The sequence below is a fragment of the Aythya marila genome, assembly GCF_965140915.1.
Source record: "Aythya marila genome assembly, chromosome: 2".
In the NCBI taxonomy this organism is placed as follows: Eukaryota; Metazoa; Chordata; class Aves; order Anseriformes; family Anatidae; genus Aythya; species Aythya marila.
In genome coordinates, this window is record NC_139043.1 from 133,603,126 (window position 1) to 133,620,069 (window position 16,944).

General features: G+C 54.5%; 1 protein-coding gene across 1 annotated transcript; it reads right to left on the reverse strand.

Annotated features, from left to right (window-relative positions):
* Positions 1-5,368: 5,368 nt before the first annotated feature.
* On the reverse strand, positions 5,369-16,475 carry GDF6 (growth differentiation factor 6). The gene is made up of 2 exons (XM_082752765.1): positions 16,067-16,475; positions 5,369-7,443 (listed from the first exon to the last, which is right to left on the reverse strand). Exons 1-2 carry the CDS (start codon positions 16,392-16,394, stop codon positions 6,545-6,547), a joined length of 1,227 nt encoding a protein of 408 aa, XP_082608891.1. The 5' UTR covers positions 16,395-16,475; the 3' UTR covers positions 5,369-6,544.
* Positions 16,476-16,944: the final 469 nt, after the last annotated feature.

The following is a 16,944-nucleotide window of genomic DNA, read 5'->3' on the forward strand; positions in this document are numbered from 1 at the left end:
ATATTGACCAATACCCCCAGGTCCCTTCCCATCAGGCAACTTTCCTGCCACTCTTCCCCCAGCCTGTTGCACTGCATGGGGTTGTTGTGGCCCAGATGCAGGACCCGGCATTTAGCCTTGTTGAACATCATACAATTGGCCTCAACCCATTGGTCCATCCTATCCAGATTCCTCTGCAGGGATCCTACCTTTGAGCAAGTCAACACTCCTGCCCAGCTTGGAGTCATCTGGGAACTTAGTGAAGGTGCACTCGATCCCCTCATCCAGATCATTGATAAAGATATTGAAGAGAACTGGCACCAGTACTGAGCCCTGGCCCTAGTTCTTACACCATTTGTGACTGGCCTCTAACTGGATGTCTTTTTTCACCTTTTGTATAATGCATTTTTGCTGTCAGATAACCAAATGGCTCCTAACTCAGGCACCCTGGTTTCTTTCATCACTGTCCTTGCCAGAAGGATAGCTTCCTATGGGGCCTTCAGTATATGAACTTTTACCAAACTGCCTGTTTCCTTCCTTCCTTTCCCCTTTCAGCCCCTCCCTGAAGGACCTTCCCTATCAATTCCCTGAATGTGTGGAAATCTGCCTTACAGGAGTCATTTGGTCTTGCTCTCCCCCTCTCAATCCTCCTCACCAATGCATGAGCTCCAATTGTCTTTGAGCAAGTTCCTCTTTATTACTCATATCTATCACAGCCTTATCTGGCCGTGTCTCCTGTAGCTGCCTCCACACTTTGAAACAGAAAGTTGTCCCAACACATTCCAAAAACTTGAGGAATTGTGCTCTGCTGCTTTTTGTGGTTTTGTTTTTGATTTTTCTTACAACAGATATCTGATTAGATAAAGTCCTTGATTACCACTACCTCATATCCTCAGTACGCTTCTGGTAGTTGCTCAAAAAAATTGACATCGACCTCCTCTTCCCCTTTAGGTGATCATTAGTAGAGCCATACTGTTCCTCTCTATTTTATCTCCAACAGCTCTGTCCCTCCCCACTTTCTGGCCACGCATTCATAATAAGCCAGATAATACTCTTCCCTTTTCTCCTGCCTGTCCTTCCCACACAAATTACACTCTCCACTAATATTAAAGTGCTGCAATTTATTCTGCAGAGTCTGTGTGATGCTGATTAAAGTGTAGCCTTTGTTGTGTCCCAAGACTTCTAGTTCTTCCTGTTTATTCTCCATACTCTTAGCATTAGTGTAAAGACATCTCAGATGTTTGGCAGTTTGCCCTTACATTATCCCTTCTGTCCTTCTATGGTCCTCCTGCAATTTCCCATTTCCACCCCAAAAATGAGTTGTCAACCAGACCTCCCATTTTCCTATTCACCTGAGGTCTCTCCTGCCCTCCCAGATGAAAGCCAGTGTCCTTGGATCCTTCTCACTCATTCTTCCCTAGCACTAAAATTCTGTCATTCTGAAAAATAATGGTATTTTTGCTAATTAAGAATGGTCTGCAAGATGGAAATTCCCCTGAGAGTCTTCATAAAGAACAGGGTGGAAAGTTGTTAGTAGAAAACGGGTCTTGGGGGATAAAAGTCCCCAGGCTGATTTCAGGCTCCTCAGCTCCAAAGAGAGGGTCGACAGCAGACATAATTAAAACAAACACTAATTTTGCAGCAGCTCGTGGTGGCCCGAATGCTAGCATGTGACCAAATATAGGGGCCCATCAGGCTGAAGCCAGGCGATACTAGCCCCAGTTAAAACCTTGGAAGAACCCTTCCTAATTCCCAGCTGTACAATGCACTAAATAATAACGTGTATTCACTGAGATTGGTCAGACCAAGTGGTGCTTTGCAGGGCTGTAGTCATCGAGGAATAGGCAGCTGATGAGCACAGCAGGGGTAACACACTGACTCTCCTCCCTTGAACAGCTGGAACATCCACAGTTTACAACCGGCCTGACATTGCAAAGCAACAAGCACAAATATTTGGAAATCTAACATATAATATAGCTGGATGCTGACAGGAGAACCCCACTCCAGAGGAAAAAACTCCTTCACGGCACATGGCCGCTATGCAAGAGGACAAATTGCATGCTATTGCAACCTACTGTCCTGCTGCCCAGCCTCTGGATGACTGACAGGCCTGAACGTCAGTCACTCGGCTTCCCCAAGGCTTCAGATGTGCTTCTGAAGCAAAGGTGGAGAGATTACAAAGAAGGAAGCTTCATTCAATGTCAGCGGCTTTGTCCCTCCACTAGCATTTGAGGTTAAACTCTGAGGTGTGAAAAATGAACATGTTAATTTTGCGTATGTCAGTGAACAGACTGAGCTCTCATCTACATGGAGATAATGGAGAGGAAGGCTGGACCTGGAAGGCTGGTCATGTGAGGAGCGAGGGAGTACAACATTTTTCCACCAAAAAAAAAAAAAAAAGGTAAAAATACAGCCCCCATAAATAAATGTAAGAGAGAACTTGGAGTCCATAAAGGGGGAAAGGGGGAACAGCACTTGCAAAGAAAGGCCTTAAGCTCCAAACCATTTTTTTTTTCCATTCAAATACTCATTATTTAATTTTTCTGATGGATAATATCTGTATTTCAGAGAAGTGCAGGTCATATTTTTGTGTGTTTGAGCAACACAGCCAGTGGGATGGATGAATTGGGTAACACTCACTGATAGGCATCCCACAGCCAGGCAGGCTGTCTTCAGCTGTCTTCTATCTGCTGGTGTCTATTCCCACTACTTATTAGATTCTGCTCCCTCTTCTGGCCAGCAACATAATAAAAGAAATCATTTCCCCTTTTCAAATATGATTTTGAGCATGGGGAGTTGAGAAATGGAAAAGAAAATTCATATTACTTTGGCAGGACAAAGAGATCTGAGCTACACATCCACTGAGTTACCATATTTGGATTTCTCTGTAACAAAGGCTTTCAGTATTTGTGGTAAAAGCTGAAAAAATAGTTACTGGTATTTTTTGTTCAGCTTGCTGGTTAGCACTTGGGGGGAGAGAGGGGCAGGGGCAGAGAGGGAAGACCATCTGTCAGCTCTGTTGTATCCTTTCACTTCTCCTCCTCAGCATTGTACAAAAGAATATTGCAGAACTAAAAAAGGAAATGGAAAGAGATCCCGTCTTTAGGAAGAGCAGACTTGCCAAAATGGGCTCAGACGTTACATTAGCTATAGCATCCAAAGGACGTGCTCAACAAGGCCAGCATTTCCACTCTTGCAGCAAATGAAGTCCAAAAGGTTTGTCTCCAAAGCAGATACTGCAGATTCTGACTATTTAGGTTGTTTGTTCGTTTGTTTTTTCAGGTCTTCTCATTCCCTTAGGAGATAAAAAATCAGAGACATTTGGTAAAAGAGCTTTCAAACCTTTTCTGGCCATCTGAGGCATCTCCTAAAAACTGGTTAATGTAGAAGGTACAAAGGGCTCTGCAGTGCACATCCAACACAGCAAAATCTTCACTGTTGCTTCTTAAGGATTTCTTTTGTGGAGAGCTTTCCTAGGCTTCCCCCAGCTGGATTTTGTCTGACCAAACTCCCCAAAAGCACACCTGAGGTGCACCAGAAAGGAGAGCTCAGTGACACTGCAGCTTCCTACGAAGCGTGCCATGTACAGGCTTGCAATATAAGCAATATCAGGCTTCATGCTGAAAGGAATCTGCATGAAAAACAGTTTTAGCCAATGCATGGTCTTTACACCTGATGCACTTGTGCTCCCCAATCAGTGAAATCAAGAGGTGAGTCGTTCAGCCTTCAATCTCTTTGCTATCTGTGAATTTTGTAAAATCTCGGCTTTTTACATTGTGTTCATTTCCAGTTTACGGCACCTGATGTGTCTTGACTACCTTTGCCCAGAGAGTGTGTTCCAGCCTGTTGGGTTGTGGATTTTCTGTGTCATTTTTCCATTGCTTTTCTCCATAATGAGGGCAAGAGCTGATGACTACTAGACCAGGGAGATGGGAGCAGCCACCAAAGTCCACACCAGCCAGAATGGCACTTTAAATCCAGCTTTAAAACCATATTTTTTTTTTTAAAGCTGCTATCCCCATATCTACTATTAGTCACAAACTCAAAGCACTAGCAAATGCTAAAGAGAAATATTCCTCTGGAAGTTGTATTGACACTAAGGCTGGACTCTTCTGCAGGTCTCTCAGCTGCTGCTGTTCAGATGCCTGGGCCCAGTCCTGCAGCCCTTTGTTCAAGCCCCAGTCCAAGCAGGAGGTTTGCCAGAGAAAAGCGTGCGAGATCAGATCTAGTGATCTGGTAGCAATTCCACTTTATATGAAAGGAACCTTGTTTTCAAACACATTCCACAGTTGCCGCAAGGTGAGCAGCTCTTGCAGCTCTCAGGCATGTAAGATGAGGCTTTTTTGGGGGTGTTTTGTTTTGTGATGGGGTCTCAGACCCCCCGGGCTGCCTGCACTCGAGAGCACCCCGTCCTCTGCACACATTGCCATGAGAGAGGACGGGACTTCTCTTACTGAAACAACTACTCAGTGAATAGTTCTTCATTATCTACGAGATAACCAGGAAAGATTTAATAAATATATTACCCATTGCATCAAAAAATAAATATCATTTATAAAACATTCATTATCTTTTGCTCATCATCATAATACAGTGTATATACACGTGCCCAGTACAGATGAGATTTACAAACAGTTGCCTGAATTTTTCCCACTTCATGCATTCTCCCCCTTACAGTACCGTAAATCACCGCATCAAATGCATAAAATCATAATGCAGCTTCTTGCAAATTTCTGCCACCAGCACATACCAAAGATCTCGTGAGATTACAAAAAGTCTTCGAATAGGAAGAATGGCTTTAGGTAAGTCTTAAAGTGGCACTTGCTCCAACTCGGCTCTGCAGCATTTTAGCACTGGAGCCAGCATTTGAGAGCTCAGATCTGCTTAACCAAATAATAGAACATATAAAAGCAAGCTGACTTTTTGGAAAAAAAAAAGTTTAATAATACAGTAATAGTTGTAGTATCGTCCAGTAAAGGTGTATTGTAAAAATGTTCTGAATATTAATTTACCTCAGATAACTTTAGAGTTGTAAATACTTGCATTATAGTGAGGTAGACAGTAAAAAAAAAAAAAAAAAAAAAAAAAGTTTCTTTTCTCCGTTATTAGCACAGAATTAAAATCTTGTAATAATATTTTAAGGAAATGATAATGTTAAGTAAGAATGAAATATTTGATTAATGCTTAATTCTGTACAACTCAAATATAAACTTTTAAAAATATTAGAAATTATAACATTTCGAGTGCATATAATGTTTTGTACATTAAAAAAAAAAAAAAAAAAGAGAAATGCCTGTTGTTCATCTCCATTTTGCACTTTTCAGTCTGTTTAAATAAACGAATATTTACAACTTTTATATGAACAACAGTGCATCCCAGGCAAAATGTGCATTTTAAATTATTGCTCCTGGTCGAGTCTTTTTACTAGCATTTTATATTATTATTCTCTTCTCTCTCTTTTTTATTTTTTTTTTCCATTTTCCACCAATTTGTAGCTCTGCGACGCCGGAGAAGCTAAGGACTCCGGCCATCAGTGGGGGAAAGCCTGAACCTACAAAGAGTTGCATCAGGAAAAGGGCTCGGCACGCCTCCAAGTGCACTTTCCTCGGGTGAAGCTGAGCCCAGAGGTGGGAAGGGACCAGCAAGCGGACACAAATGCCTTTTCCAGCGCCACACTCGCGTGTAATACTGCTGCAGGTTGCCAGAGCCCCCGAGCTGGGGCTGCCCAGGGATCTGGAGCTGCCCAGGGATCCGTCCCCGCCTCGCTGCACTTGGTCGTGAAATCCGAGGGAGTTTTCCTTTCCCCTTCACCCCGCTTGTGCTTTCTGTAACACTTCGCTCTTTTCACAGTTTTTTTTTTTTTTTTTTTTTTCATTGCTGTCTTAAAATATAACCTAACTGGTAATTACAATCTTGAGCAATTCTTTTTTTTTTTTTTTTCTTTTTTTTTTTTTTCTTTTTCCTCGAGGGGGAGGGAGAAGGGGGGGGGGGGAGGCTATTTGCGGCCGGTAATCTTGCAGGAATGTGAAAGAGAGAGGGCAGAAATGAAATCGCCCTTTTCAGAGGAACTTCAGAGACGGGGCTCGGTCCGCTCCCTCTCCCTCCCCCGGTTGTTTTTTGTTTTTGTTTTTGTGTGTGTGTGTGTGTGTTTGTTGATTTTTTTTTTCTTTTTTTTTTTTGTACTTGGGGAATTGCCTTCACCTTCGGAGGGAGGGGAGATGGCCAGATAAAGCCCGGGGCGGGGGGGGAGCAGGGGAAGGGAGACCCGGCGAGGCGCTAGGAGGAGGAGGAGGAGGAGAGGAGGAAGAGAGGAGGAGGAGGAGGAGGAGAGGATGAAGAGGAGAGGAGGAGGAGGTGAGGAGGGGAGGAGGAAGAAGAGGAGGAGGAAGGGAATAGGAGGAGGAGGAGGAGGAGGAAGGGAATAGGAGGAGGAAGGAAAGAGGGCGACCATCGTCCCCCCCGCGGCTCCCGGCTCCCCGCCGCCCCCCTCCTCGCCCTTCCTCGCTCTTCATCCGACGTCTTCCTCGCCCTCCGCCGCCCGGCGCAGCCCCGGCCTCCTCGGCCGCTACCTGCAGCCGCACGACTCGACCACCATGTCCTCGTACTGCTTGTACACCACGTTGTTGCCCGCGTCGATGTAGAGGATGCTGATGGGAGTCAATTTGGTGGGCACGCAGCAGCTGGGCGGCGTGGAGCCGGGGTCCATGGAGTTCATCAGGGTCTGGATGATGGCGTGGTTGGTGGGCTCCAGGTGGGAGCGCAGCGGGAAGTCGCACACCCCCTCGCAGTGGTACGCCTCGTACTCCAGGGGGGCGATGATCCAGTCGTCCCAGCCCAGCTCCTTGAAGTTGACGTGCAGGGGCTTCTTGCTGCAGCGCAGCCTCGCCTTCTTGCCGTGCCTTTTGCCGTGCCGGCTGGCCGAGGCGGTGCGGCGCTGACGGGGCGGCCGGCGGCCGGCGGGGGGCTGCTGAGGAGGAGGAGGAGGAGGAGGAGGTGGGGGAGCCCCCAGCTCTGCCCGCAGCTCCCCGAGGAGGCTCCGCCGCCGGGAGCGGGTGAAGACCACCAGCAGGGCCCTCTCCTGAGGGGGTCTCGTCCCCCTGCCGAAGCCCAGCCCGCGTAGGTCCAGCCAGCGGCGGGGCGGGGGGGAGCCGCGGCCGGGCGAGGCGCGGAGCTCCAGGCAGAGCTGCCGTCGGGGCCGCTCCCCCCGCAGGCCCTGGCGCACGTCGAAAACCTCCCAGCCTCCGGGCCCAGCCTCCAGGCTGCGGGAGCCCAGGGGCAGCGGGGAGAGGCAGGGGAAGAGCTGCAGGACGGGGGCGGCCGGAGGGGGCGGAGGGGGCGGCGGGCGGCCGCGGGGGGGGCGGCGGAACAGGCGCAGCTCGGCCCCCACCAGCTCCTCCTTGTCCGAGAGGGTGGACACGTCGAAGAGGTACTTCTGGCGCCTCAGGGGAGCCGGGGAGAGGTCGTCTGCAAGGGGGAGAAAAGAGGATTAAAAGGGAGTGCTCGGGGTGGGGGAGATGAGGGGGGTACGGGGAGGGGGAGGGAGGGAGGGTGGGGAGCCCCAAAACCACCCGGGGGGACCCCTGGGTCTGAGATGGGGTCAAGGGGCAGAGGGAAGGATGGGGATGGGGATGGGGATGGGGATGGGGATGGGGATGGGGATGGGGATGGGGATGGGGATGGGGATGGGGATGGGGATGGGGATGGGAAGGGAAGGGAAGGGAAGGGAAGGGAAGGGAAGGGAAGGGAAGGGAAGGGAAGGGAAGGGAAGGGAAGGGAAGGGAAGGGAAGGGAAGGGAAGGGAAGGGAAGGGAAGGGAAGGGAAGGGAAGGGAAGGGAAGGGAAGGGAAGGGAAGGGAAGGGAAGGGAAGGGAAGGGAAGGGAAGGGAAGGGAAGGGAAGGGAAGGGAAGGGAAGGGAAGGGAAGGGAAGGGAAGGGAAGGGAAGGGAAGGGAAGGGAAGGGAAGGGAAGGGAAGGGAAGGGAAGGGAAGGGAAGGGAAGCAACCAGACAGGAGATCCCATTCCCACACCAGAGGCAGCACATGGCAGCCCCTACTCTACTCAGGCATGGCCTTGGCCCATCAGCCCAGCCAGCATCCACAGTGTGCTTGTATACATATGTCCACATGTACATATGCACATATATACTTATATGTTCTTCTTCACGAGAAAAAAAAAATAGACTTCTTTTTTGACACATGGGTGTACAAAATGCAGCACGGAAAGCAAACCAGATTCCCCTGAGCTGCTTTCCAATAAAATGTTTACAACCCAGCAAATACAAAAATTCCCAAAGCCCCCGGGTTTCCCCAGAAGCTAGTAAAGCTTGTGTATATTTCAATAGTAAAAGTGTCAGTGGAGCCTCTGTTCAGCAGCCCCTTGCTGCTTTTCCAAGCTCAGCCTGCTCCAGAGGCCGAAAGGGAGCCTAAAGAAATATACAGCCCCTGTTATTTATTGATACCAAAGGTCATCGCTATTCCTAATCAGTGTATTTCACAACCTCGGCTCTACTTGACAGGTCTGGGGGAACCTCCTGGGGGGGCAGGAGGGACAACGGGATGATTTATGGAAACCAAGACCCTTCAGGCATGCCACAGCGATGTAAAAATGAGTGCGGCTCAGCACGCAGGCCAGCAGCGCGGATTTACGCACCGGAGCTGCGTCTTCCCCCAGCCACCGAGAGGGAAGAGATGGAGTGTGGGGGCTCCGGTGGGGACGGTGGGGAAGAAACCTGCCCCAGTGGCTGCCCTGGGGAGAGGGAGCCCTGTCGGGGAGGTCCCGGGGGGAGACTGTAAGAAATAACCCCCCGAAAGATGGGGATGCCCCAGGTGATCATTACATCCCCTCTATAGATCCGAAAATGAAATAAAATAAATAAAAACAGCCCTGGGGAGCGGCGCAGAGGGGGGTCAGCCAGAAGGGGGTGTGCACCCCGAGGGCACGACCCTCTCCTCGTCCTCCCCCCAAGCCCCTCTCCTCCTCCCCCTTGCCTGTCGCCCCCCCAGCGCTGCCTGCGCGCACACGGCCGGGGCACCTGGTGGGCGCAGCGGGGGCTCCTGGCATCGCCGGGCTGCGGCGAAGCTTTCCGCCTCCCCCCCACTTCTCCAGCGACCCCCAGGGAAGCAGAGAAGCCCCTTAACCCTGCCCTCACCCCCGGGGTTAGGATGCGGCCCCCTTACCTCTGCCCTCACCCCCCAGCTTTAGGACTGGCCACGGCTCCACCTCTGCCGGGGTGTTGGGGGGGGGGGGCAGGTTTGGTTCCCGAGGGAGATGCTCGCCCTCTTTGTTACTCCCCTTTCGGTATGGGGTGGAGGGGGGAGCAGGGGGCTGCTTCCAGCCCCATGTCCCTCCGGAGCCAAATCTCCTCCCCCAGCCCTTTCCCGGGGGAGGGCACAGGTGGCAGCGCGGCGCGGCCCCGCCGGGGGTGTGGGTTAGGCAGCAGGGAAAAGGGGGGACAAATTCCCCTCGGGTCCCTGTTTCTGGGGTTATGAAGGCTCTGCAGACCCTTTTTGGGGGACCAAGGCGGGGAACCAGCTCCTCTCTGCGGCTCCCAGAGTTTTCCCCGGGGGGGTGGCCGTGCAAAACGCGCTTTCCACCAGCATCCTCCCAAGCCGCAGCGCAGCCTGGAGGGTTGGGGCGCTCCGGTGGCCCGTCGTGTGGCCCGGTACGATGGGGACAAGGCCACCGGGAGCAGGAAGGTGGCCCCGGGCGAGCGGGGCTGCGAGCCGGGCTCCGGCAGCAGCAGCTCGGCGGTGGAAAAGCCCCGCTGGTTGCGGCGGTCCCGGCTCTTTTGTCAGCGAGGGGCAGGGATCCCGGCTATTTTAAATAAGCGGCTTCGGATCCGATCAGATAAACGCTATTTATTCGCTCTCGTAACCTAATAATTCCAGATGAATACATAATCCTAACCCGGGACTGGCTCGCTCCCAGTGCGGTCGAGAGGGTGGGAAAAAAAAATAAATAAAAAAAAAATCAGAGGAGAAGAAAATAATAATAAGAAAAAAAAAATCAGGGAGAGAAAGCGGCACCTCGGGAGCCTCCAGGAGCAGGGCAGGGGTGGCTCTGCTTTGGGGACCTTTGTTCCAGCACACAGGACGAGGGAGACGCGGGGACACCCGGGCTGTCCCCATCCCTTTGTGCGTCCCGGGACTCGGCATCTCCGGGTTTCCTCCAAACCAGAGAAGGATTTGGGGTGAACCCCGTGGTTTCCACCACCCTGCTCAAAGCTCTGCCTTTTTCTCGGGCCAGCTGAGGCCGTCCCTATTGTTATTCCCGTTCCTGAATTATTTGGAGAGAGCCGGGCAGGGGGAAGCACACATCGCTGCAAACGCCCCGAGGGGACGTGTTTATGCTCGCAGCGTTAATTTAGACGAATGTTAGCTGCGTAAGGAGCATTAGCCTTATTTCCACTCGCCGTTGTTTATTTTTGCAGGCCAAGATAAAATATTGGGGGCGGGCGGGGGGGAGAGGGAAGGGAGCAGACTACGCCGGATTTAAGCGTGTGCCACCGGCGGGGGACGGAGCAGAGCCCTCCCCAAAGCTTTGGGACGGGGACAGGGGCAGGGATAGGGGCAAGGACAGGGGCAGGGACACGGGCAGGGGTCGGGGGGGCTGTGCCGAGCCCCCTGCCCGCCCCTTCCCCGGCTTCTCCCCTCTTCGCGGTGCCGGCGTCTCCGTCATCCCCGCAGCGAAACCCCTTTTGGGGCCGCGACGTTTCCTTTAATTCCCCGTGGGAAGCACCTCGGGCTTCCCAGCCCCTCTTTGTCGCAGGCAGCCCGGCCTTTGAGGCGAGCCGGGGGTTAAGGAAGGCTACGCCGAGTTTCCCTTTTCATGGCAGATCAGGTACCGGGCTGCCGGCCAACTCATCAGGGCTCGGATCTGAACTTTACATCACTGCAAATTATACCCAAAACCGCATTCGAGAAGAATTTCCCCCGCTTCCCTAATTCTCTTTCGAGCCGTATTTAAACTCGCAAACCAAAAGCACATTTGCCGTTTTCAAAGACCCCTCGCAGCCGCTCGCTCGAAATTAAAGCCCGTGTAATTGGGACGGGCTGCCCCTTGCCTGCGGAGTCGCAACGCTGACAGGTATTTGCTTTCGGAGCCCTGCGAACAAGGGGCTGCGTCTCCATGTGTGGTATTTCCCCTGCTCTCAATTCCCCGGCTCTGAGCGTGTTTCCTTTTTTTTTTTTTTTTTTTTTTTTTTTTTTTATATTACACCGGCTTGAGGAGATCGAAACGTTTCGTTCGCCTGGCTGGCGAGTAACAGGGGAAAGACGGACGAATTCCTCGGGTGAGTTCCTAAACCTGCCCAAAGCCGAGCAAACCAACGTGGGGGGGCTGTTTCCAGCCCCAAAACTCGGCGGGGAGGCACACGGCTGCAACCTACCTTCCATCCCCGGCTCGCAGCATCCGTGCCGGGAAGGTTGCCCCGGCATGGGCAGCGGCAGCCCCAATCCCCGGCTCGGTTTCGCCGCTTCCCAGCAGCCGGTCCCGGTCCCCGAGAGCTCCGGGAGGGGCTCCGGAGGGCTCCGGGGAGGGCTCCGGGGGGCTCCGAGCTCCGGGTCCACCCGCCCCGCCGCGGGAGATGCGCTGGGGAGGAGAGGGGCTTCCCCGGGGGGGCTCTGCCTGCCGTAAGAGACACCAACACCCCCCCGTTTGCCACCGTTTCGCCCCCCGAAATATTTCGATCGAGGAGAAATCACGGCGTCTCCCTGCCCCTCCCGGCTTCGTTCGCGTCGCCGGAACGGGACCGAATATCCCCGGGGCTCGGAGCTAAGAAAAGCAGCGAGGGGACGCTTCGGAGGATTATTTCTGGGCGATAGAGCTGGAAGAGCCGGGATTCAGGGAAGGAACAAAAAAAAAAAAATCCAAACAATATCCAGATCTGCCCACAGCTAGCAAGGGCTGAAACGTCCCCTCTCGCTCGGAAACCACATTTCAGGCACACAACGAGTCCGGATCGCAGCCTGCCGCGAAATCTCCGGCGCAAGGGAACGAGCATTTCTCCGACCGGCTGCTTTTTTTCTCCAGGACTGCGGAGGGAGGAGGAGAAGGAGTACGGCGAGGCTGCGGGCTGGGGGCTCAGCCGCTGCCCGGGCTTGGCCCGGGGCTGCCCCGGGTTTTCTCGCCTCCGGGTTCCCGGTTAGGGTCAGCCCGGCCCTGGCCACTGGAAATTGAAAAGCCCCAAAGCGGAGAGCTCGATCCCACTGTCCTCAAAAAAAAAAAAAAAAAAAAAAATAATAATAATAATAAAATCATAATAATCGTCATAATCATCATCATCATCATCATCATCATAAAAGGGACCTCCTAGCAAGCCCTGCAGGGGGATTTCTGGATTAAAAAATAATAATAATAAAATAAAATAAAAATTGGTTGTAGGATGGGGTTCGAAATGGGCATCTCGACACGCTCGAACCCCCCCTTTCCCTTCTCCGAGCGACCCCGCACTGCTACCTGTGCCGCGGGCGCTGCGCGTCCCCGCTCCGCCTCTGCCCGAGGAGGATTCCCAAAAGGAAACGAACGCAAACTAAGGAAAAAAAAAAATGAAAAAAAAATCATCGAAAAAAATATATTTTTCACCGAATTTGCCCCGGTAACGGCTTTAGAGCTCGCTCCTCGCCCGGGCGCACGGCTGGGCTTGGAAGCGGCTGCTCGCTGCCTCGCTGCGGCCGTCTGGTGTGCATTAGTGTTTTTATAAGGGGCTCAAACAAATCGAATACAAGGTCACCAAATAATTAACAGTTGCGAATTCCCTCCTTCCCCATTAAAATACTTCCCCGCTTATATTTCATTTTCCTTCTGCCAACGACAACACTGCCTGGGCAAAAGGCGCTGCGCGGATTGCACTGCGGCGCAGCTCTCGGTCCGCCCAGAAACCCGCTGTTTTGCATCAACATGTTGCACCAGAGGAACTCCGAGAGGGATTTACGCTCTCTCCTTCTGCCCTGCGAACAGCCGGACCACCTCCAGCCCCTGCCCGGGGGCTCCCCCCATCCTCCTCGCCCCCCTCGCTACCCTAAAGGCAGCGCACCCCAAGCCCATCCGATGGAGCCGGCGGAGGAAAAAGGGAGGAAAAAAGGAGACCAGCTCCCGTTGCCGTCCCCCCGTCCCTGCCGGGCGAAAATCCCGCTGCTCCGGGAGCCTTTCGGCCCCAAAAAGGGGGAGGCGAGACGAAACCCCGGCAGCCACCCCCCCACCACCGGCGGGTGCCGCTTCTCCAGGGACACCCCGTTGAAAATCGCGCATCCCTCGCACGATTTGCTTTTCGGTTTGTTCCGAGCCGTGCCGCCGTTCGTGCTCCTTGTGGCTTTGCTTGTTTAGGGCTGCCTTCTCCAGCTCCCTCCGCTCTTCTCTTTTTTTTCTCCCCCCCCCCTCTTTTTTTTTTTCCTGCCTGGTGGAGCCCTTGCAGCTCCTAATTGTCCTGCCTTGCCGTGGAGCGCCAATGCTGGGGGTCCTGAGGCCAGCGAGAGCACCATCTGCGTTTTAATGAGTTACTTCATGTGCCAACAGTAATTTTCCTACATTCAGCTAGGTCCTGTCTGATCTTGCGACCGTAACAAGGGGGAGCGAGTGGGGGGCGGGAGGGGGTGGAGAAGGGGGAATCGCAAATCCTCTCCCCCCCCCCATCCCTTTTTGCACTCTATCGCTGGGGAAAAAAAAAAAAAAGCATATATATATGTATGTATATATGGCAGTGGTGCGGCTCTCGAGCTAGCCTGAAAGGGATCCTATTAGCTCCAGGGGGAAGGAAAGAAAGAAGCCGAGAGCAGGGTGCGATGGCTGGGGCCGGGCAGGGCCGTCCCAGGGTGCGAACCCCATCGGGGAGCGATGCTGTGAGGCCAAAACCGCCCCCCCTATTCGGCTGCATCCCCCCCAAATCCTGCCCGCAAGGTAGGGCCACGGCCGTAGGTAAAGCGCAGCCCGTCTAATTGGGTCCATTTGGGCGGCTAGATTGTCTGCAAATGAATCGACAGCAAGTTTTTCCCCCAACCACCACCCCCTCTGCTTTCCCCCAGCAAAGGCTGCTCATCAGCAGCACCACCGCAGCTCGCCAATTAAGCGGGCTAGGAGCCCACGGGGAGGTGGGCAGCAAACCAGCTCCCACTTCAGAGGAACGGAAGCTTCTCTTGAAGTTTTTTTGGTGATGTGCCATTGGCTGGTCCGCTTCATTACGGGAGACTAGACAATATTTGATATGTTATGACATGAACACTCAATTAGATCACTGAGTTGAAATACTCCAATCAGTGGCTTGATGCTAAGCAACCCTCTGAAGGTCCAGCAGAAGGTCACAGCCTGTGACACATCAAATCAAAATCAATGGGGGAAAAGTGAGGCTTTCCCTTAATCAAACCGGGACTTCTGTTAGCAAATCACTTCCCCCGGAGTACAATCTCCCATGCAGCAAGATGAGCTAAATTTGTTAAATTAACTGTCTTTCTTCGGCTTAGCAAGAATAGGATGATCGCGAACGGGGCTTTATCTCCCCCGATTTTCCTGCGGGGGAAAAGCGGCCGAGGCCGTTCTTTTAAGGCTGAGCTTTCGAAACCCTGTGCCTGGGAAGTCCCCGTCCCGCACCCCCTTTTTTTAAAGACCTTCATGGGACGAAGGCAGAAAGCAAATCCCTCCTGTCCCCTGTCCCTTGTCCCTTGTCCCCTGTCCCTAGGAGCTGTCTGGGCACCGCGGGGGCACCGACCCGCGCCCCCAGCCCCGACGGCGCCCCCGGCCCCGGCACCCAAGGGGCACCGAGGGACACCCAAGCCCCCGAGCCGGGGGGGGGGGACACACGGGGACAAGGACGGGGACAGAGCTGGCCCCTGCAGGGGGTGTAGGGAAGGAGAGGATGAAGGGTCGAAGAAGGATCCGGGTTGTTTTTGGGGCTGCTGCAGCTCCGGGGAGCCGTGGGGTTTGCGCGGTGCCGTGTTTGGTCCCCAAAATCGAGGGGTCCCGGCGAGTCCCGGGGGATCCCGGGAGGGGGCTGCGGGGTCTTCAGGATGGGGAGAAGGAAAAGACGCACGACCTTCGTTAAGAACCTCTTAATGAGTCTGTCATTAACGGCCCGCAAACCGGCATAATGCGAATTAATAAATACCTAAATAAATCAATAACTATTCGGGGGGCATTTTGAGGGAAGGGAATTTCTGTTTTCCCCCGGACCCGCACGCAACCTGTGCCCGCTGCCCTGAGTCCGAGCCATCAAAGAGCGAGGGGAAAGCAGAGCGAGGCCCCCCCCGGGGCTGCGGGTCGCGGAGGGGTCCCGGGAGCCCAGCGGCATCGCTGCTGCCTTGGGGACAGCGGGGTCAAGGCCTGGGACACGGCTGTCCCCGTCCCCTCCCCGTCCTACCTGCGCCTCTCCCTCCGAGGGGCTCCCCCCGAGGGGCGCAGCCCCTGCCCCGGGGGAGCCGAGGGCCGGGTCCGCCTCATCCACGGCCACCCCCGGGGCTGTCCCCACATCCAGGACTTTTAAAGGAAGGGGGATGCGGCCCCAAACAGGCGGCAGCCCGCGGCTGAGCCCCGCTCCGCCCGCCCCGTCGGGGCACGTCGGGGCCCGGCACTACCTGGGCTCGGGGCGGCCCCAGGCAAACGCCGCAGCCCGGCCCCGGCGCTTCCCGGGGCTCTTCCAGGTAAATCCCGATAAAGCAGGGCGGCTTTAGGCAGCAAATGTTTGCCCTCGGTCAGTTTGAACTTTCTATTTGCCTTAGAGCTGGAGCGATAAGGGAGAGAGATCTTTTCTTTGGCAGAAGGAAATAAACCAGAAGAGCTTTCTTTTTTTCTTTTTTTTTCTTTCATTTTTTGTCAAGGTTTTATTTACACCCGTGCAGATCGGGGGCTGCTTTTTCCCTGCCCCCGAGCCGATTTGGGGACGACCACGCGCGGCTCCCCACACGCAGCTCCGCGATTCGCGCTGCGGGCCGCTTTGCTTTAAAATAAAAGCACGAGTTCCCCAAAGACACCGAGGGGGAGGAAAATAAAAAGAAGGAAAGGAAAGAAGAAGGAGAGAAAAGAAAAGCGTAACAACAAAAAAATAAAGCACGCTGCGGGGAGACGGGGGAGTACTGGGGGGGGGGGGGCGGTCGGCGCTTACCTTGTCCCCTATCCACGAAACTAGTGATGGTGTTGGCGGACTTGGACGACTGGAAAAAGCTGGCGTTGATGCCCAGCTTCTCGGCGATGGAGTAGGTCCTGAAGAGGGACAGCATGTACTCGTGGGGCTCCGCCCTGGGGGGCGCCCGGCCCCCGGGCTGTCCCCCCTGCCTCTGCCGGCTCTCCCGGGGGGACCGCGGCGCCCTGCGGCCCCTGCCGCCCTTGGCGAGCTCCTCGGCGGCGGGGAGGGAGGCCGGCAGGCAGCACGGTAAATCCCAGAGGAGGCCGGCGAGCAAGGCGGCGGAGAGCAGGGCCCGGCTCGCATTCATAGCGATCGGGGCGGCGGGGCGGCGGCCCGACGTGAGGCTCCGGCGGCCCGACGTGCGGCGGGGACTGCGCGGCCGAGCGGCGCCGAGCGGGGAACTGCACCCGGGCGGGCCCGGCCCGGCTCGGCCCGCCCCGCCCCGACGCCGCCCGGACCGCCCCGCCGCCCCCGGACCGCCCCGTGGGGCGGGCTGGGTGCCCCGGCCGGCCGGCGGCGGGGGGCCGAGGAGGGGCGATGTGGGGCCAAGGGGGGCCAAGGGTGCGCGGAGGGGTCGGGGAGGGGAAGGGGAGACGCGGGAGGGGAGGGCTGATGGGGACACACGGGGGTGCGGGGCACCTGCGGGGGGTGCGGGGGGAGGTCTGAGCCAGCCCAGGGTCACGTCGTAAGTGACAGTCGCAGGTAGTGGAAGGAGGTGTGGGGAGCTGGGGTCGGCCTCTTCTCACAGATAATGCCCTAGGACTAGAGGGAATGGCCTCAAGTTGCACCAGGCTGGAAATGAGGAGACATTTCTGCTCAGAAGGAGCAGCCAGGCACTGGGACGGGGTGCCCAGGGA

Bases quoted from the DNA above. Each gene is read 5' to 3' on its own strand.
- GDF6 (XM_082752765.1), bottom strand. From the start codon at position 16,394: ATGAATGCGAGCCGGGCCCTGCTCTCCGCCGCCTTGCTCGCCGGCCTC. The intron at 7,444-16,066 runs GTAAGCGCCGAC...TCCCCCTTGCAG, and splicing joins TTTCGTGGATAGGGGACAAG to ACGACCTCTCCCCGGCTCCC.